The sequence below is a fragment of the Protobothrops mucrosquamatus genome, unplaced genomic scaffold, assembly GCF_001527695.2.
Source record: "Protobothrops mucrosquamatus isolate PMUCROS unplaced genomic scaffold, P.Mucros_1.0 scaffold63, whole genome shotgun sequence".
NCBI classification, from domain to species: Eukaryota; Metazoa; Chordata; class Lepidosauria; order Squamata; family Viperidae; genus Protobothrops; species Protobothrops mucrosquamatus.
Genome location: NW_015386442.1, coordinates 784757 through 805635, shown reverse-complemented (window position 1 = coordinate 805635; position 20879 = coordinate 784757). Strand labels below are relative to the sequence as shown.

The following is a 20879-nucleotide window of genomic DNA, read 5'->3' as shown; positions in this document are numbered from 1 at the left end:
TGGACACGACTTCGCAACTAACAACAATTCAAAAATTTAGTGCTAGCTAGACAGTTCTTCACATACTTACAGCAGAAGCATGGATACATCAAACAGGGTTCCAAATCATGATGAACTTAAATCTCTGAAACTATATCTGAACAGCAGGCATGCTTACATTTTCCTGGTATTAACTTACTTAGATGCTTTTCTATTCTCTCCAAGTTTGATAATATACTAATGCACACAATTCACAGAAAAACAATTTAGTAGTAATACTAAAAAAGAAGTTTGCTTATTATTGCTGATTTAACTTTTTGTTGCTAAAAAAAGATTTTTCTTGTTTTGCTTTTTCGAAACAAGAATGCTTCGACTTTTACTTAATTAAAAAAGGCCCTCTGTAGCTTTAGTGTTTTTAGAAGAACAATTTGTTTACTGCATACCACACATGTGCTGCTAGACTGGTTTTAAATTATACAGTACACACAACTATGTCTTTTCCCCCTACATAAGGGCAATTTTCCTCCAAAGCAAAGTTTCTGACCTTGTGTTCTGAGTATGGCATTTATCAGCAGGCGTATTGCCCAGCATAACATTCCCACAGCACAGGATTTCTTATCCACTACTGCTTCTTTGCAATACTCCTCTCCTTTTAGCTGATATATTAAGAAAATCGTTTTCCCCATTGAAATGATTATGAAATTCAATTCAATGCACAAGCATTTTTTTTTCTATGCCATACAAGCTTTTTAATATTAATTGCATGAAAAATTTACTATTCATTATGGTTTGGGGAAAAATGCTACATAAATTATGCTTTTTCTTATTTAAGAAGTAGAGATAACAAAATATTATTTTCACTGAGAAATCCAATGCAATTATAGATTCAGCCTTTATTGATCTGTTGGAATAGAAAAGGTGCTTAGTGTAGATTAAAATAATCTATATAAAACCTCTAATATATTCAACTACAGAAGAATTCAGTTACTTAACCAAGTAGGACTGCACATTTTTACCATTAGAAAACATAGAAATTTGCTTGCATGTAGTTTCTGCCTGCAGGCAGAATTATATAAAATTCTGTACTGTAAACCCTTTCTCCAGTTGTAACAGATTGCATAAAAATGGCTCTATCTACATGTTTATGGATGTGCAAATACAATCTCAGAAAAGTGAAACAATGAAACAAATGGCTGCCAATAACTAGTATTATAATAGTAAATATTAAACTCACATCTTTCAAATGTATTTTCATTCAAATTCACACATTTGAAATTATTTTATTCATTTTATTTGTATATGTCAAAATACATTTTTTTTGCAAAATAGTGGGTTTTGCAAATAGTTTCATGCAGATGCAAGGTCTGCTCAATACTACCAATAAAATCAATGCAACACAGTAGCCAGTTTTGAAAGAATAAATAACCTATATATAAAAACACTAAAATATTAGAGACATATTTAATCATTCACAGGCATCCAAAACATTACCAAATATAATCCACAGTATGCTCAACCAATCCACAACAATTCTCAGTGTGTTGCAGTTGCTCAGGTAGAACAATTCTCTGCTTGGTTTGTATTAGCTTAAGAGCATGAAAGACCATGTCCATCTTTAAAGTTATAAAGACCTAACCTGTAACAAGATACCCCAGAACTATCCTCGTACTGTACCTTAGAATCAAGAATCCTGAGCTTGGTAGTAAGAGCAAAATGTTACAACATCTTCAAAAAAATCTTCCCATTCTCACCTCTGCCCAGCCCACAAAGGGGATTTGGGTCAACCTGATCCTTCTTCTTTCCACCCCAAAATGAAGTAGTTCCCCAAGAAGTAGGCAGTAGAACACAATGACCTTTTAAAATGAAGGGGTACAAATTCACATTTAATATAGTATACAATCAATAATACAATAGCTACTACAAGCTTTACAATGTACAATTTATTTTAGCGGTAGAACTGTTCCGTGATTTTTAGGCATTAGTCTGTAGGCCAATAAGACAACTGTATGTAATAGGTTTAGAGAACATATAAAAGCTGTTTCTTTTCTAACAAAAGCTATCTTCATTGGAGAACTTTTTAGAAGGCCACTGAAATGTATAAAATGATCTAACTTGATGATGGTATAAACCGAGGTCCTCTTCACATGCCAACAGCAGTGCATGTCTAAATGAAAGGCTGGGCTTTCAAATGCCTTTGAAGTTTACTTTGATTAGCACAGCAGGTTTGGATGTACTCAAATACAGATATGTGAAATGTAATGAATATGTTCTATTTATGTTTATTAAAGTGAACACTATTCAAATGAAAATTGGGAAGGAAAAGGCTTTTATAATTAGACATATTTTTGAAGAGTGGCTCCATAACTCATTTTCTAAACTTTAAAATATAAAAATGAATATATATTCACTTAATTTTGGGCAGTTTAATTTGCTGTATTTCCAAATAAGGATTTCTTTATTCAAGCATATCATGTGGGTCTGAAAAATCCAAACAATATACATTAATATATACAGCATCACTCAGTACCTACTAAAATTAATGTGAAGGTTATAGAATCTAATATTTTGCACTACAGTCTATTTTCTTTTCTTTTAAAAAAGTGACCAATTGAGGCTAGAGACAAAAAAATTCAAATAATCTATTTTCAGTTGACTTTTTAAAGCATCTTTCATAGAAATAAATGCATATTGCACAACTGTGAAAGCAAAGGTTCCTTGAAACTGCTCTGGTTTTGGGGTGGATGAATGAAAAATATAGGCTTAGTTAGTTACACTGTAGAATTTATAAAGGATGTGTGTCTCTATAGATATAAAGCTGTGAGAATACTGTACAAAGAAAAAATCTGGTACATGAATAATTAGAAGGGAACACACAAATCCAAACTTAGATATTTTTTTAAAAAAAAATCAAAATAAGGGGGGGGGGGACCAGAAACTGTGACAACACAATAAAATAAAGTAACTGTGATAGCAGAAAGCTTTTTTTAAAACACGTTTATGTACAACTAAGGCTTACTGGTTAAATATCTGAGGCTTGTCAGGCCTTGAACACTTTCCTTATATGCAGTAGCTGTAAACAAGATTTTTCAGTCATTTTGTCTTCTCAGCAGCTGCTTTAACACATGAAAATATGATCCTGGTTTAAAAAACACACACCCAAGTAAAAGGGCTTTTGGCAGAATATCTGAAAACAACAGTTTCCAAGAAATCTTCCCAGGCATCCAGTGACTTCCATGCTATGGTCCACTGGAGTTACTAATTATGTGCAATCCCATGATTTGCTGATGTGAGTAAACAAATTCTATTTGGAAAGCTTGCTGATCACTCTGATCAAGGCCCCATTTTCATCCTTTAGCCTCTGGTTATCAGCCTTCAGATCTGGTAGCATCTATAAAAGAAAAAAATAGAATTGTGATATTTTTTTTCAAAAAAGCATTTTTTTCAGAAACAAGTATCTTTATACAGTAGATAAATATTACATAATATTATCATCTAATAAAAGTTCAGAGGAGTCCTTAGTGATCTCTGAGCTTGGCTGTTTTCTTACAGCCGTTTCATGAGCCAAACTAGGTAACATCATCAGTGCTAATAAAATGTGGGGTTTGCTCTAAGTTTATATTCTAGTGCAGGGCTTTTCAACCGGTGGTACACGTACCACTTGTGGTACTTTGCCACATGACAGGTGGTACGCGATTGCTAGCCAAGTGTAGCAGGGGAGGGGAATGAGCTGAAGCGAGCCAAGCCTGAGGGAGAGGCAGCTGCAGCTGCAGGACTGTCTGGGCTCGGCAGAAGCCCCAGGAGCCGGCAGGGCTCCAGCTGATTGGCGCTTCCAGAAGCAGCTCAGAGCTGGAGGTGAACTGAAGAAAAAAGGGGGGGAGGAAAGGAGAGGCTATAAAAGAACATGGTTTGGGTGGGGGAAGGGGAAAAAAACAACAGGAAAGGTTTAATCCCTTTAAACAAATGTAATTAGTTTTATCCCCTTTAATTGAATCTGTCTGTGGCTTTTAGAAAATTTTCTTTGAAGGTAAACAGGCTTAATTTAAAGCTAAAGCTTTTCTCAATTGCCAGAGCCTTTCAGTCTAGAATTGCAACATTGTGACACGTGACACACCTGAGGCAGCTTAAAGAGGGGAAAAAATGGAGTTTGTGTTTCTTTATTTTCTTGCTTTGCACTTGATTCCTGTGTCTTTAAGGGTACAGGGAAGGGATTGGGGGGTGCATTCTTACTACATTGTGGAAGAGCAAACCAGCTAGCTCAGGAGTCTACAAACTTAGCCACTTTCAACTCCCAGAATTCCTCAACCAGCCATGAGGGCAGAGGAATTCTGGGAGTTGAAGTCCACAAGTCTTAAAAGTGCCAAATTTGAAGAGCCCTGAACTAGCTGGTAGTGGTGCCTATTAATAAACATGGATAAATTCATCATACATTTGTCAGTGCAAAGGAAAAGTGATTCAGCCACTGAAGAAATTAAAACTGGTACTTTTTTCTTTTTTTCTACAGTTTGTAATATTTTATTAGATTATAGAATAAAATACAAAAATACAAAAGCAAATAATAGGACACAGTGGGGAGGAAAAAGGGGGAAAAAGAACAGACTTCCTCTGTTGCAGTAGAAGGAAGCATTAACATTAAACCTCAACTTTTTACCTTTCCATAATATTATAAACTTGCTATTTCTATAACAACATATGAATCTAATCAATAAAACCCAAAATCCCCCCACTTTTTTTAGTCAAGTTTTTGACACCTTACTAACCACTGGTGGTACTCAAATACTGTCATGTCCTAAAAGTGGTACAATCTGTGAAAAGGTTGAAAAGTCCTGTTCTATTGGCTTGCCGTGCCAGTGTTGGTCTTCTTTGGTTGGGCTGTTTACTATTAGCTTGTTTGACAGTTCCTTGCCTGGGGTATTGTTCACTTCTTGATTGTTGGTCTGATTATGGGCTCCAGGGACTGGTTCCATGGAGAAAGGTTTTTCCACAGACCAGAGGGGGCGTGGTGTTGCATGCTGCCTGCATACCGTTGATGGGGTTTTGCTTGTTTGCGTGGTCCGGTTGCTGGCATGTCACGGACAGGTGTCACTTCAAGGACTGGGGGTTGGGGACCCCTGTGCTAAATAATCTATTTAGAACTTAAAAGGCCATTAGTTTCTTAACAAATAGATTGTTGGGTGTACTGTGAAAAGATAAATTGTCCATTGGGAGAGTTAGTTTGCTCTTTTGTTGAGAAGGCAGGGCTAAGAAGGCTCTGTATTCTCATGAGTAGAGCAAGGAAGGGAGCAAGGAGGGAATTAAGTAGCCAACCTCCTTTATATACTGTATGCTGGATTTGCTGCGTAAATATGGAATTTTGTTTATTCTTAAATTCATTTAATACTTTTTAAATTATTTTCTGATTTTTTTTTATTAATACTGACTTTCATCTATACTGAAAGCTCATTTGGAAGATTATGTCTCAAGAGAGCATTCAAATGCACAAGACAGTAATTCAGATTGTGTGTGTGTGTGTGTGTGTGAGAGAGAGAGAGAGAGAGAGAGATTCATGATTTAAGGTTGTTTGAGATAAACTGAAAGGCAATACAATTACTGCTGAGTATTGAAAGATATGTATTCATACCTTGTTCTTTTAAATGAGCATTGCTATCTATAATTTTGAATTTAATGTTGGGGCAATTATAGGAAGGTAACTTTGCCAACTGTGTGACTTTGCCAACTTTTCGTATAAATTCTTTTCAATTTGTGGCCTTGGAGAATGTGAACAGGGTGAATGAAAAAATTAGAGTCCACCATGTGATTGTTTGATTCTTGCTCCTTCTGATTAAATTGCGAAAATTGATTGCCCTGTCGTTGAACGAAAGTGCTGAATGTATTCTATCTGTTTAAGAAGCCAATTACAAAATCTGTACTGAAAAAGCTTTGTATGGCTCACAGAATCTCTAACATTAAAGCTCAATCTTTATTTTAATCAGAACTTTTATCTGGGATATGGCACTGAGAATGCTATGACCACCTTGGCAGATGACTGCTGGCAACTAGATGGAAGGTGGGGATGGAATACAAATTCTCAGCAGCTTTCAATACCATTGACATGGTACTCTTCTTGCTGCTTAGTAGGACTGGGTATTAAGAGCACTACTTTATAATGGTTCTTGTCCTCATCAGAGTGTGTCCAGAAAACAGAGCTGGAAGACTATTGCTTGATAGTGATCACTGATCTATGGTGTCTCACAGATTTCTATCTTGTTAATGCTCTTTAACATTTACGTGAAACCACAGGGAAAGTGAAAGAACTGGGGAAAGTCACTGAGGACATCCAGCTTTACTGCTTCTTCCCTCTAACTTCGAGGAAACATTCAGCATCTTAAGCACTGCCTAACTGCAGTAGTAGCTGGATGAGGGAGAATGAAATGCTCTCCCATGGGAGATGACTTTGTATTCACTTTCCTAGTATTTAGGGAAATGATAAGGAAGCTTATCATCTCTTTGGTCAGGTTTTTAACTGTAATTGATAATAATGTTATTATAATTTCAATGTGTTATATTTTACATCCTGTTCTATTGTTCTAAATGAGCGCTCACATGAGTAGAAAAATGGGGTATAAGTTTAATAATAAGTATAAAAATAACTGAAATATGGCTTGTTTGTCTCCATGGGGGCAAGAGTAAAAGAAAGAGCAATGCAGAATATTCTTTTGAGTTTTCTTGGGAATATCTTTTTCCCCACAAAATAAGAAATAAAAATGACTGATAACTGTCAACTAAACCTCCCTTTTTAGTAGCTTTGGCTTATATGGGCAATTTCAGTACAGTCTCAAGGCAATACTCTAAACTTAATGGTCTGAATTTTTCACAATAGGAATAAAACAAATCATCAGTATTATTTTAAACTAAACTATAGGAATACTTTTAAGGATTGTAAGTCGTATTGCCATTAATTGTTTGTGTGGTACAATATGATACTTTCTTTTACAAAAGCAGAATTATATTGGATCATAATATTAATTATAATCATGGTATATGACTAAATTTTAAAAAAATATTAAAATTGGAGGAATTTAAGAATGTACATTTACCTTGAGTTCTTCTTCCATTTCAGATATTCGCCTTTCTAGAGCTCTTCGTTCCTATAGTGAAGCATTTGAAATAATGAATGTATAATTTGATAGATGGCTCTCATTTTATTGTACTACAGTCCAAGACATTCACATTTAACCAGAAGCATGGTGAGGGGAAATCTGCAAGGCCAGTGATGTGTAAAAAACTAATTCGACTTTAAAATTAAGAAAATGTAACAAAATGTTGATCATATTCTATGAATTCTATTCAATAAATTATTTGTATAAAAGTATACAGGCAATAATTTTATATTGTACATTTACTATTACTCCTTTAACTAGATTTTATTTTATAGTTTAAATACAATAGAGGTAAGAACTCAGTTAAAGGAAGCACAAAGCATAAGCTATCACAGACAAGCAAGTGTTAGTTTACACACTTTAGTGTACCAGTAATATTGCACATGAATCCTTGACTTTTTTTTACTACAATTCATACCAAAAAGCAAAATCTTTTATAGCTCAAATTTTGGCTGACAGTCTGCCAGTGCTGTGAGCCCAGTTAAAAGCATATGCTAAATCCTGTGTTTATCATTCATATATTTTCAAATGTGAAAGAGAAAAGCAGGTTATTGCAAAGTGTACATTAATATCTGCATTCTACAGTGTTATGCAAAACAAGCAGCATCAGCTGAGTGTGTAAAACTCTGGTTAGATCATACCGCCCCGTAGATACTGACTCTTGTCGGTCACCTTTCAGATACAAATCATTTGAATTTAGTTTAATCATAGTTAAGTGAATTTGCTGGCATATTTTCCCCAAGTTATTAAGAAAATAACTTAAATAATGTAATACAGTAATGATCCACTATTACTGGTTTCTAAACCAACTGGTTATGTAACCAGCTGGTAAAAAAATGAGTTACTAAAAATATGTTCATGTGTAGCAGTGATAAGTAACTGTGAGTTAATTGGCATAAGCCTGAAAAAAGGCTACATGTTTATAAGGCTTATAATACCCACAGCTATCTTGGAAGGGAAATATAGGCAAACCCCATATGAAAACCAATACTGCTCCTGTGATATGGGTACCATAGAAATTACAGCTCATGTTCTTTTGTATTGAAATTATTTAAATTTCTGGAACCCCCTGATAACTTTCATTTACACAAGTTAAAAAATCAAGATAAATTTATTTCTCTAAAAGTAGCAAAATTTTGCTGCATAGGATATAAGCTTTGCCCACAAATGGTTGCTAATAGTTCTTGTTGTTAGTGATAGTTTCTTGTTGTTTGTTTTATTGAATGTAGTTTTATTGGTCAATGACTGAAATAAAATTTCTGTCTGCTAGTTTCTATATTAATACATATTTTGTATTCTATATTAATACATATCTTAGAAGTATAAATAGAGAACATTTTTCTAGGCTAAAAAGCTATCCTGTACTGTACTGTTACTGTACTGGAATTAATTTTTTAAAAGGTTCTATACTGCTATTATCTAATCTAGGATTTTCAAACTGGGTTCAAAGAGAACTCGGGTTTCACACAAGACTAAGGGAAAAATATGAAATATATGCATTTGTATAAATAAACCACCATAAGCATATGCTCTGCTCTATTGCCAGTTTCTTACCACTGGACTTTTGCCACTTGATCATGGGTTCAGTTTTATAACAACAGGTGCTATAGCCTGAAAAAGTTTTAAAATTCCTGGTCTACCCACTGTGCTCTTAAAAATCATGCTGGTGACTGTGACATTCCTATATGACCATAGCTGTGTTTCTATATCTGCTGATATTGCTTCATGAGACCTATTGGATGTGGCTTGGTCAAAATCACTATTCATATTGAATTTTATCCAAGTATAAGCAATTGCTTATACAGTCTGCAGAACACAAATGCATTTGACAACTTCTATAAATGGAAATCCTACATTAAGCTATGTTCAGAGTATTTTAGCATTCTATAATTATGGTAAGAAAATATTTCATTGGGAAGGAAATACTGTTCATAAACTTTCTAAAATGCTAAAATTTTCAAATTCTGAAATATAATAAATTTGTAACAAATATCATCACAAAATTATCTAGTTATAATATCTGAATAAATTCAAACTATTCTCTAGGGCAGAGGTCCCCAACCTTTTGGGCACCAGGGACCGGTTCCATGGAGAGAGGTTTTTCCACGGACAGGAGGGGGTATAGGTTCGGATGCTGCTTGCATCCCGCAGATGGGGCCTTACTGGTTTCTGGCATGCTACGGACTGGTACCGGTCCATGGACTGGGGTTGGGGACCCCTACTCTAGGCGCATGAGCAAAACAGAAAAAAAAACCTGTTTTGAACTTGGAACAAATCACCAGGTTCTAGAAGTTCTTCTAAGTGAATTATTTGGGGTTGTCTATGAAGATTCTCAGTCATCCAAGTTATAGTTGTCCCAAAGGGGCTTTTTCAACAGCCAATTGGACTTTCTTGTTTTTCTTTGAAAATGTTTCACTTCTTATTCAAGAAGCTTCTTCAGTTCAGAGCTGAAGAAACATCTTGTATGAGAAGCGAAATATTTTTTTTTTTTAATCAAACCAAGAAAGTCCAACTGCCTCTTGAAAAAGCACTTTTGGGATTATTTGAGGTTTCAGACAAAATGAAATCTGGATAGGGTGAATCCTGGTGCATCATCTCCTCTCTCCCTTCAGAAGCTGCCAAAGTAGCATATACACAGGCCCACTAACTGCAGCCCTCTCTTCCTCTCAGATGTGGCTATTGATGTTCCAATGTAGCATACTTTACTAGCTTCTCTTATCATCTTTCCTTCCTTCCCTCCTCCATAAGTTTATGATGGTATTGTCCCGTATCACAGAATGCACTCTATATTCATTTCAGCTAATAAGAAAAGTCAACAGACTTGGCCTGCACAGCACATGTCCATAGTTGAGGCCATATGAATCTGGGAATTGATACTCAGGAACATTCTAGGTTGAGAAGTACTGTCATGGAAGAGCTTCTAGAAATGTAGTGCAATGGATAGGGATTCCCAGCAGGCTGGGGATGATGAAAAGAGCACTGGAACATCAGTGTTAGCCGAAGGGAGGAAAGGAAGGGGCAGGAAGACACTAGGAGAATATTTTACACTGGGGTATCAATGGTATTGACAGAAAAAGGGAAGGAAAAAGGAAATGCACTGAGAAGATGAGGGAATGGGAAGAAAAGAGAAAATGTGAGCAGCATGTAATTTATCTTTTTTTCCCCCTCAACCATCTCAGCATGGCTGCTTGGGTTTTTCCTCTCCTTCCATGAACTGCCTCTGCCTGGAACAGCCATGTTCTATTCCATGCATGGACCAAAACACCTAAAACTGCATGTTTCAGTTCGGTCACATATCATTCAGTGTACAGTTCATGAATGGAGTATTTTGTACATCCTTATTCTTTTCCATTTTACTATTTTATAACATTTACACTATAGCAACAATAAAGATTAAAATGAAAATTTAAAAAAACTTACCCTTTTTTCCATTTCTAGCAGAGATCTATCAGCAAATCTTTCCTGTCTCTGAAATACATAAGCGATTGCATGCTTTCACAACAAACTGAAGTTGAAATCAGGGAAAATTAAATAGGTTGTTGCATTACTATTATTTTTAACATTTTTTTGTGTCGGGTAGCATGGTCACCAGAATTTCAGGTGGACATTTCCTACTGATTATAAAAGTCCAGGAATGTAACCTTAATAGACAACATTATGCTTTTTTCAGGAAAAGTAAAAGATGAAAAACTTAAGTTGTAGGGGTCAAAAGTTTGGATACAATAACTCAACAAAATGATCAAGACATATTTTCTAGGGTCACAATGGAAATTGAAAGAGATATTTTCTATGGCCAGCAGTAAAAGGTATAAATTGAAGCTATCTAGATTTTGTTTAAATATAAGGAAAACTTCTTGACAGTAAGTTATAAGAGTGAAATATTTGATTTATGAAGCTTGTGGGTTCTCCATCTTTGAAGGTTTTTAAGAGGCTGGACAGTCACCTCTCATGAATAGTTTATTTGGTTTTCCTACACATTGAAGAGGTTGGACTAGACCAGTGCTTTTCAACCTGTGATACGCGTACCACTGGTGGTACTTCGGCACCTGGCAGGTGGTACATGTACGACGGGTTGAAAAGCACTGTAAAAGTGTAAAAGTGTAGCGGAGGGATGAGCTAAAGCGGTGGCAGCGCCAAACAGGTCTATGGGAGAGTCAGCTGGAGCTGTGGTGTTGCTGAGGCTCTGCTGAGTGCCCAGGATTGGTGCGGGGCTCCAGCTGATTGGCACTTCCGGGAGCAGAGCGCAGCCTTGGGGAGGAGGAGTCAGCTGCAGCTGCACCGAAGACAAAAGAAGGAGGGGGGAAGAAAGGAGAGGATATAAAAGGAGGAGGTTTTGGCAGGAGAGAAAAAAAAAGACGACAGGGAAAGAGAAGGGGACAGAGAAAGAGAGACAGAGAAGAGGAGAGATTTCTTTGAGACAAGCAGAAGGAGAGAAGGGGATAGAACAGTGCAAAGATTGTCAGAGAAATAAGCACAAATTTCCCATTAAAAGTGTGGTACATGGGTGTATAGATAGTCCTCAACATATGACCACAATTGAGCCCAAAATGTATACTGCTAAGTGAGAAATTTGTTAAATGAGTTTTGTCCCATTTTATGACTTTTCTTGCCACATTTGTTAAGTGAATCACTGCAGTTGTTAAATTAGTAACACGGTTGTTAAGTGAATCGGGTTTCCCATATTGACTTTGCTTTCAGAAGGTTGCAAAAGGAGATCACATGACCCTGAAACATTGTGACCATCATAAATATGAATCAGTTGCTATCCAAACGTAAATCACATGACTGCAACAGTCATAAGTATAAAAAATGGTCATAAGTCACTTTTTTCAGTGCCATTGTTACATTGTTAAGCAAACTGTCGTTTCTGAAGTGCCCCATTGGCAGTCACACGGAACTTCAAAACGCAGCAAATTCCTGCATTTTGAATTGCCCCATAGGTGCTGAAACAAATCTGAACAGAGACCTGACAGAGATTGGAAGGTCCATATGTGTGCCAATGGGGTGCTTCAGAAATGGACTGTTCCTCTCCGTTTCTGAAGCACTCCATTGGCAGTCACACACGGAGCTTCAAATCTCTGTCTGATCTCCGTTCAGATAAAAAGTGTTTGAGTGGCAGCGGCTTAGCTTTCTAGGCTCTCAGTGGAAGAAAGCGGTGGCACATCAGCAGGGTTGCTCTCACTAAGGCCGGCGCACCGGAGCGAGCAGTGCACCCGGGTCTTATTGTTTGAGAGCAATCCTGCTCCTGCACCTCCACTTTCTTCCACTGCCAATCCCCTGGCGGTGGCAGCTATCTGAGCAGCTATGATTCCCCCTCCCCAGCGTTCAGATGAAAGCTTCCTTCCTGTCCTCAAACTAAGGCTGATGCACGCGAGCGAGCAGTGCACCCAGGCTATGGATGCCATTGGTTCCTGCACCTGGCCAACTCAGATTCCACGCTTTTTCCCATAGGCATGCAAACAAAGCAAACACTTCCCCTCCCCCCGGAGAATGGAAGCTTCCAGGGGCCATGATCTCTTTTGCAGAGAATGGGTGTTTGAACTCGCCCGATATTACGGCACCCAGGAACTTCCATTGTCGGCGCGAAAAGCATTTCCAAGCCAACTCTCCTCTCCCTCAAAGAGAAAGAAATCACAGTAGAGAGGAGACAGATTTTTGCAAGGTGAGTCCCGCCAGGCAGGAAGGGAGGGGGAAGCAGTTGTGGGGAATGGGGAGGGGAATAGGGTGAATGTTGCAGAGCCTCTGCAGTCATTGGTACGGGCGAACAACTGCTGTGATATTGGTAATTTTGGGACTTGCTTGTAAACCGCAGTAGGCGCTGACTGCGTAACTTCGAACAAGCGTTAAGTGAACATTCGTAATTCGGGATTACCTGTAGCATATCATGTGCTCTATGTAACCAATCAAATCAAAATTCTGGAATTGTACCTAAAATGCCAGGAAGTACCTTTACAGAGAGATTTAAACCTCCTAATGAAGATATATTCATGTTTAGATCCTCTTCACCTAAATTAGCAGTCAGTGCAAGTAGCAATGACAAAACTCTGACACTAATCCTTTATAATCCTCTGAACTTGTTCTTTGGAATACGGTATCACTAACTGACCATAGACCAGCATTAACTGCTGCTTCGGAACAAGCATAACTGCTTCTGCTAAAAATACAAGGAGAGGTTCAATGCACTAGGAACAATGAACTTCTACCTCTCCTTCCAAGGGCCAATGTATGCTTATTTCTGAATGTAGAAACATTCTTATGTAGGTGAGTATTGAGTACTATTCACTCCTATATGTTTTACACTCTGGGATAAGAGTTATATGCACAGTTCTTATATTTTAACATCATGCCACTTGGAATCCACAAAGATAAACTCTACATTTGCTTTGAGAATTACAAATGACTATTTTAATGTACCAGTACAACATATAAAATATATAAAACATTTTTTTTTCATTCTCACATATAGAAAGAGGGTAATGCCACTCAAAAACCCTCCCTCATGGACTACTTAAAGGAAGATACTGAAGAAACAAGGTAGACAAGCTCAACTTAGAGGAGACAGTTCTAGAAATACCTGGAAATTAAGCCACATAGGCTTTTACATATAGAAGTTATACTTTTCTCTTTCTGAGCTGATGTACAGCCACTCTTTGTTTAGAGGTACTCATTTAGTGACTGTTTGAAGTATGATAGTAATTATAATAATAAGCTGAAGAAACAGTGGACCACCTGGTTAGTTGCCGTACAAGACTGCACAGACCGACTACAAATAATGGTATTACAAAGTAGCAATAATGGTGCATTAGAAAATCTGCAAAAGATGCCATTTGCCTGCAAACAAGAAATGATGGGACCACAAAATAGAGAAAGTAATTGAAAATGAAGATGCTAAAGTGCTTTGGGACTTTAGAATGCAAACAGATAGGCACCTGCCACATAACACTCCAGACTTAACAACTGTTCGATAAGACAGTAAAAAAAGTCTGGATAGTGGACGTGATAGTATCTGGAGACAGCAGATTAGTAGAGAAACAACTGGAGAAGATAACAAAATACAAAGATCTACAAACAGAAACAGAATGACTGTGGCAAAAGAAAGCAAAGGTTGTATCAACAGTAATAGGTGCCTTGGGTGCAATCCCAAAACAACTGGAGAACTCCATACACATTGACAAATTCACCCTCAGTCAATAGCAAAAGGCAGCTTTACTCAGAACAGCTTCCATCCTGCAACAATACCTATAACACTATCAAATATCCACATCTACCTATCTCAAATCCTTAGGAAGGACTTGATAGATAGATAAAAATGCCAAATCCAGGCTGAACATTTGGCTGACTGTGCAAGGAACTAAAATAATAATAGAAATCATTTCCCAAAAGACCAATGTGCATATTAGGACCAAATTTTACGCCTGACAAGAGTCTTCAGTGCAAAACTGACTAAGGTCTGGTCAGTTTCAGGCAGCACTGGAGGGTTCTAATCAATTAAGGTCACATAATTGAACTTATTAACTTGCAGTTAGTACTTTTTAGGGAAACACTGTGCTGTGGAAAAAAACTGCTCAGAAAGAAATAGCTTGTTTAAACAATCTCTCCACCCTGGGAAGGGTAAAAAATGGGTTAGGTACAGAACACTACATGAGAGAAGTTTATCTAAATGAAATGGCAACAGCCAATGATCTTGGCAGCATGTCTCTTTCTGAGTCATATATTCACTTAGCAACCAATATCTGATTTAAGGAACAGATTGCAGTCACTAAATAAGGAGAGGATTATTTCTCATCTTGTCTTCCATTTTTCCCCCAACTTCAGTTTCCCAACTAAGATTACCAAAAAATGGTCTGTCCCATGCATTCATCACCATGTATCCTTCATTAATTCCCTCAATCTTTAATCCGTAATAAACTCAATATGTTTTCAGATTTATATCCCTTCCTATGCCATCTGAACTTATAAACAGATTTATGATTAAATCACAAATACAAAAATAAAGCCATTTATAAGATTGCCTAATCATAAAATTTGACAATTTGTGTAATTTTTTTCAAACCTAATGTTAAAAAGTTACCATGGATTCCAATTCCATGCAAATGGAGTAAAGCTCACTTTAGTTTTTCTGATATGTTATATGCAATATACTGAATTGCCCCTCCCCACTAAGCAAGCTTAAAGCAATAAAAGATTTCATTAAAAATGCTATTCATTTTACTACTCTATACTTGATTCTCCCCAATATATTTACCAATGAAAGTTTAAATGTACAAACCTGAGTTGCCTTCTCCAATTGCAGCTTAAGGTCCGTTAATTCCATGTTTGTATCATGCAACTGTGCTTTCAGTTTTTCATTTTCAGCTATAATCTGTTCATAAAGCTAAACAGTACAGATTTTTTAAATAAAATATTGTTTCAAACTTGCAAGCTAATTCTATATTGCCTGAAAAGAAGACTAGAGTTTTTCCTGAAATAATTTATATTTATAATGGCAAGGACATTATGTTCCCCAAATGGGAACATATCATATTTTCTGCAATTCTCTTTATGGATAAACAGTATGTGCAGTTCTCTCTTGTATCAAGTCAAGTCAATGCCTCCCCCCAAATAACCAAATGCCCTTCCTCCAAATATCCTTATTTTGATACAGTAATTAATTTGGGGGCAGAATGTATGTATATATCAAACTATATAGAATTATTTCAGAACAATGGAAAAGATATAATATGCTACTCCATCACAATCATATACCTTTTTAAAGTCAGCTGTATCTTCTTTTTCTAGTTTACTGGTGTATAATTTACGATCTTCCAAGTAACTGTAACCGGTCCGTCCTAGTACTGAATCACAGCGATCTCCATATGACCCTGTGTCATATCTTTAAAATGAAAAGAGAGACAGTTTGGTTTAATGGTTAAGGCACCAGGCTAGAACCAGGAAACTATGAGTTCTATTCCAGACTTATGCATGAAAGACGACTAGGTGACTTTGGATCAGTCATTCTTAATCCAACCTACCTCACAAGGTTGTAGTTGTGAGGAAAACAGGAAGAGGAAGTACAGTGAGGAAAAAAAATATTTAATCTCCTGCTGATTTTGTATGTTTTCCTACTGACAAAGAAATGATCAGTCTATAATTGTAATGGTAGGTTTATTTTAACAGTGAGAGACAGAATAACAACAACAAAAATCTAGAAAAATGCATTTCAAAAAAGTTATAAATTGATATGCATTTTAATAAGTGAAATAAGTATTTGATCCCCAATCAATCAGCAAGATTTTTGGCTCCCAGGTATCTTTTATACAGGTAATGAGCTGAGATTAGCAGTACTCTCTTAAAGGGAGTGCTCTTAATCTCAGCTTGTTACCTGTATAAAAGACACCTGTCCACAGAATCAATCAATCAATCAGATTCCAAAGTCTCCACCATGGTCAACACCAAAGAGCTGTCCAAGGACGTCAAGGACAAGATTGTAGACCTACACAAGGCTGGAATAGGCTATAAGACCATCACCAAGCAGCTTGGTGAGAAGGTGACAACAGTTGGTGTAATTATTCGCAAATGGAAGAAACACAAAATAACTGTCAATCTCCCAACAGTCTGGGGCTCCATGCAAGACCTCTCCTCATGGAGTTTCAATGATCATGAGAATGGTGAGTAATCAGCCCAGAACTACACAGGAGGATCTTGTAAATGATCTCAAGGCAGCTGGGACTATAGTCACCAAGAAAACAAATGGTAACACGCTACACTGTGAAGGACTGAAATCCTGCAGTGCCCGCAAGGTCCCCCTGCTCAGGAAAGCACATGTACAGGCCCGTCTGAAGTTTGCCAATGAACATCTGAATGATTCAGAGGTGAACTGGCTGAAAGTGTTGTGGTCAGATGAGACCAAAATTGAGCTCTTTGGCATCAACTCAACTCACCGTGTTTGCAGGAGGAGGAGGAATGCTGCCTATGACCCCAAGAACACCATCCCCACTGTCAAACATGGAGCTGGAAACATTATGCTTTGGGGGTGTTTTTCTGCTAAGAGGACAGGACAACTTCACCATATCAAAGGGACGATGGACGGGGCTCTGTACTGTCAAATCTTGGGTGTGAACCTCCTTCCCTCAGCAAGGGCATTGAAAATGAGTCATGGATGGGTATTCCAGCATGACAATGACCCAAAATACACAGCCAAGGCAACAAAGGAGTGGCTCAAGAAGAAGCACATTAAGGTCCTGGAGTGGCCTAGCCAGTCTCCAGACCTTAATCAGTTAGAAAATCTGTAGAGGGAGCTGAAGGTTCAAGCTGCCAACTGTCAGCCTCGAAACCTTAATGACTTGGAGAGGATCTGCAAAGAAGAGTGGGACGAAATCCCTCCTGAGATGTGTGCAAACCTGGTGGCCAACTACAAGAAACATCTGACCTCTGTGATTGCCAACAAGGGTTTTGCTACCAAGCATTAAGTCATGTTTTGCGAAGGGGTCAAATAGTTATTTCACTCATAACAATGCAAATCAATTAATAACTTTTTTGAAATGAGTTTTTCTGGATTTTTTTTGTTATTCTGTCTCTCACTGTAAAATAAACCTACCATTACAATTATAGACTGATCATTTCCTTGTCAGTGGGCAAACGTACAAAGTCAGCAGAGGATCAAATTTTTTTTTTTCCTCACTGTATGTTCTCTGCCTTGAGTTATTTATAAAATTAATAAAGGAGAGGTTTAAAAAAGTCTTTTAAAATATCGAAGTATTCACAGCTGAAATCAGGCATCACAAAGACCCATGGTTTACATTATATATGCAAAAGACAATGTGTTCAGTTTTTTGTGCTACCTAGCTACCTATTCCTACCTAGCATGCTGAAATGATAACCAGAAACAAGTTACCTTGTTTTATTGCAAGTAATATAACAAAGTTGTGTTGCCTTTTGTTATCAGAATAATAGCACAGATGCATTGCTACCTCTCTTTTTTGCCAGATGTAACTCCTTAGCATACAGGATTCACAACATACTTCTGCTGGTCCTGATGAAATGTGCAGATGTAATTGGGAAGAGATGGTCCCTCAAATAACCTGGCTCCTCATACCCTATGAAGGGCTTTAAAGGTTAAAACCAGCACCATGAACTGGACTTGACAACCAATGCAGCAGGCAGAGCAAATGTGCAATGAGTACCATTCTAGTGGCAGATATAACTGCCCATGCAGCTGAAGTTTCTGGATACTATTCAAGGACAGCCCCATTATAGTAGTCCACCTGGGAAGTGACCAGGGCATAAATAATCATGTGTAGACCTTGTGATCCTGGAACAGGCGCAACTGCTACACAACACAATGTTTTGCAATGGCTCATATCTAGAATGGCCATCTGCTCTTTGAGCAGGAGTTGTGAATCTAGAAGGACTATGAAGTTATGCACAGGGTCCATTGTGAGGTAATGCAACACCATGTAGTACTAAAGATGGCATAGTCCCAGAACTGGCAGACCCCAAATCCAGAGCCATTTAGGCTTGCCAGAGTTAGTTAAAGCCTGTTGTTCCCCATTCAGCTCCCAGGCTCTGGGATAAGCATCAACAGCACTGATTAATTTATGAGAGACAGAGATGTACAAATAAATAGCCATGACAATGGATGAGCTCATTCAGTAATCTTATATAGATGTTAAATATGAAAGGAGAGAGCATCGACCCTTATGTGACACCTCATACAATAAAATGCAACATATAGTCAATTGGAAAACACAACTGAAACAGGAAAGTCTACAATTAGATTCTTTTACTTCATTCCACCCATTCTATTTATAATGAATTTCAACAAAAACAAAGTTGAGGTTTGGACAATGTATTTTTTCAAAACCTCTGAGCTAAATGATGGCCAATATTTACTGAAAGCAAGAACAAAAGATATGAGTGTCAAAGAAAAACAGTAAGAGAATCATACAATTGCTAATGTATGGAAGAAATTAAATCAAAGCAAGGCATAATGTGAAATCTTCAAACTTTTCTCAGTATAGGTAAAATTTCTGTTTTAGAAATAAGAAAAAAATAAAACTAGAAAAAACAGAAATTGCTAATACTGTGCCTCAATTAAAAAAAAAAGTTTACACAACAACACAACAAAAAAATACAACAATTTTTTGGGACAAAGTATGTACTATCAACCTTGCTCTTTTGACAAAATGAAATGATGAAAATACAAAGTGCAAAACACATAAGTTTCCTTACAATGTTGATAGTTTTGTCTATTGTCATTAATTTCTGCCTGCCTGCTTTCTCCTGAACAAGAACAATTGAGAGTTCATGTAGCTGCATTTGCGGAAAAATTAGAAATGTTTCTATAAAATAATGTTTATAACTATAATGTGACTAAAGTATGTATTCAAGTCGAATTACCTGTCCTGCCTCCTCAACAACAACAGCAACAACTCCCCTGAAAAACAAGTTTTCCCCATTGCTTCTTTCTCTTTGCTTGGAAATTTTACAATGCAAAATACAATCTACTTATTTATCTAATTCATTCCTACATGAAAATAAGACTAATTGAAGATATATTTTCAGACTAAGCATGTGTTGTATCAGACAACTATAGGTCTGACAATATTCAATAACAATAATTAAAATCTTGATGATTTATGTATGATAAACTACTGTTATCAGATTTCACTAGATGTTTTGTTTGCCACTAATAGAACATTTTATAATCCCCTGAAGATTATGATCCTACAAGGCAAATGTCTGTGTTAGAGCATAATAATATTGTCATGTTTAAATTAGATGGATTTATATATAATTTTTTGATTGAGCATATTTGTTTCTTTAAAGCTTTTTATAGCATTACAATACATATATAATTTTATATTATATAATAAAGAAATCCAAATATGAAAATACATACCTTGAATGACTATCACTCTGAAAAATGAAGAAATAAAGTAAGTTTAGTAAATTACATTTATATTTAATGAGAAAACATTCACAGAGTGAACACAACTCTAGAACGAGTTGAAAAAAAATATAGATTCTACTGAACATATACCATTTAAATAAGATTAACAGCAAGGACTGTTTGAGCAGTGGAAGAAAGTCTCCACGATGCCCAATGATATCTTTTTACTTAAAAAAATAATATAATGAAATACTTCTTGGCTCAAAGCAAAGCACTTGTTTCAGAGTTTTCCAATCCAAAGTTAGTTTGCCATATAGCTCTAAAAGTTATTATTTAAAGTACCTAGGCCCAAAGTATCCTTAAAATTTAGAACTCTAGTTAACTTGATTTTTTTTTTCCATGATGGTACATATTGTAGTACTGAATAGCAATAGACAGGACACATGCCTGGCAGATCACAGTGCAGACAGGGAAGACCTCTGACAGTTCACCTTTGATGTAAGTTACTGTTCTGTTTTGAGCTACATGATTTTTTATGGCCAGTGCTTTCCAAAACTGGTTTGATACATACTGTCAAAGGAAGCCATAAAGTCAGTAAATACTATGATGAGTAATTTGCCACATCAGATCATTCTTCCACAATTTGTAGTATCAAGTATCTGGTCATAAGAAGCCTGGTTTTGATAGAAACCAGCCCATTTGTTGTTTTTTTGTATTTGAAGATGAATTACTGGCATGGATAGCAATAGCACTTAAACTTATATACCGCTTCACAGCCCTCTCTAAGCGGTTTATAGAATATTGCCCCCAACAATCTGGGTCCTCATTTTACTGACCTCAGAAGGATGGAAGGCTGAGTCAACCCTGAGCTGGTGAGACTCGAACTGCCAAAC

General features: G+C 36.8%; 1 protein-coding gene across 1 annotated transcript in view; it reads right to left on the bottom strand.

Moving 5' to 3' along the window:
• Positions 1-1829: 1829 nt before the first annotated feature.
• Positions 1830-20879, bottom strand: part of PPP1R12A (protein phosphatase 1 regulatory subunit 12A) — a 78234-nt gene continuing 59184 nt past the window's right edge. Inside the window, exons 18-23 of the mRNA XM_015812036.1 lie at positions 19996-20012; positions 15861-15987; positions 15385-15489; positions 10536-10583; positions 7053-7103; positions 1830-3367 (exon numbers count right to left, since the gene is read on the bottom strand). Coding sequence (XP_015667522.1) covers positions 3281-3367; positions 7053-7103; positions 10536-10583; positions 15385-15489; positions 15861-15987; positions 19996-20012 — 435 coding nt within the window. The 3' untranslated portion in view covers positions 1830-3280. The remainder of the gene's footprint in view (positions 3368-7052; positions 7104-10535; positions 10584-15384; positions 15490-15860; positions 15988-19995; positions 20013-20879) is intronic.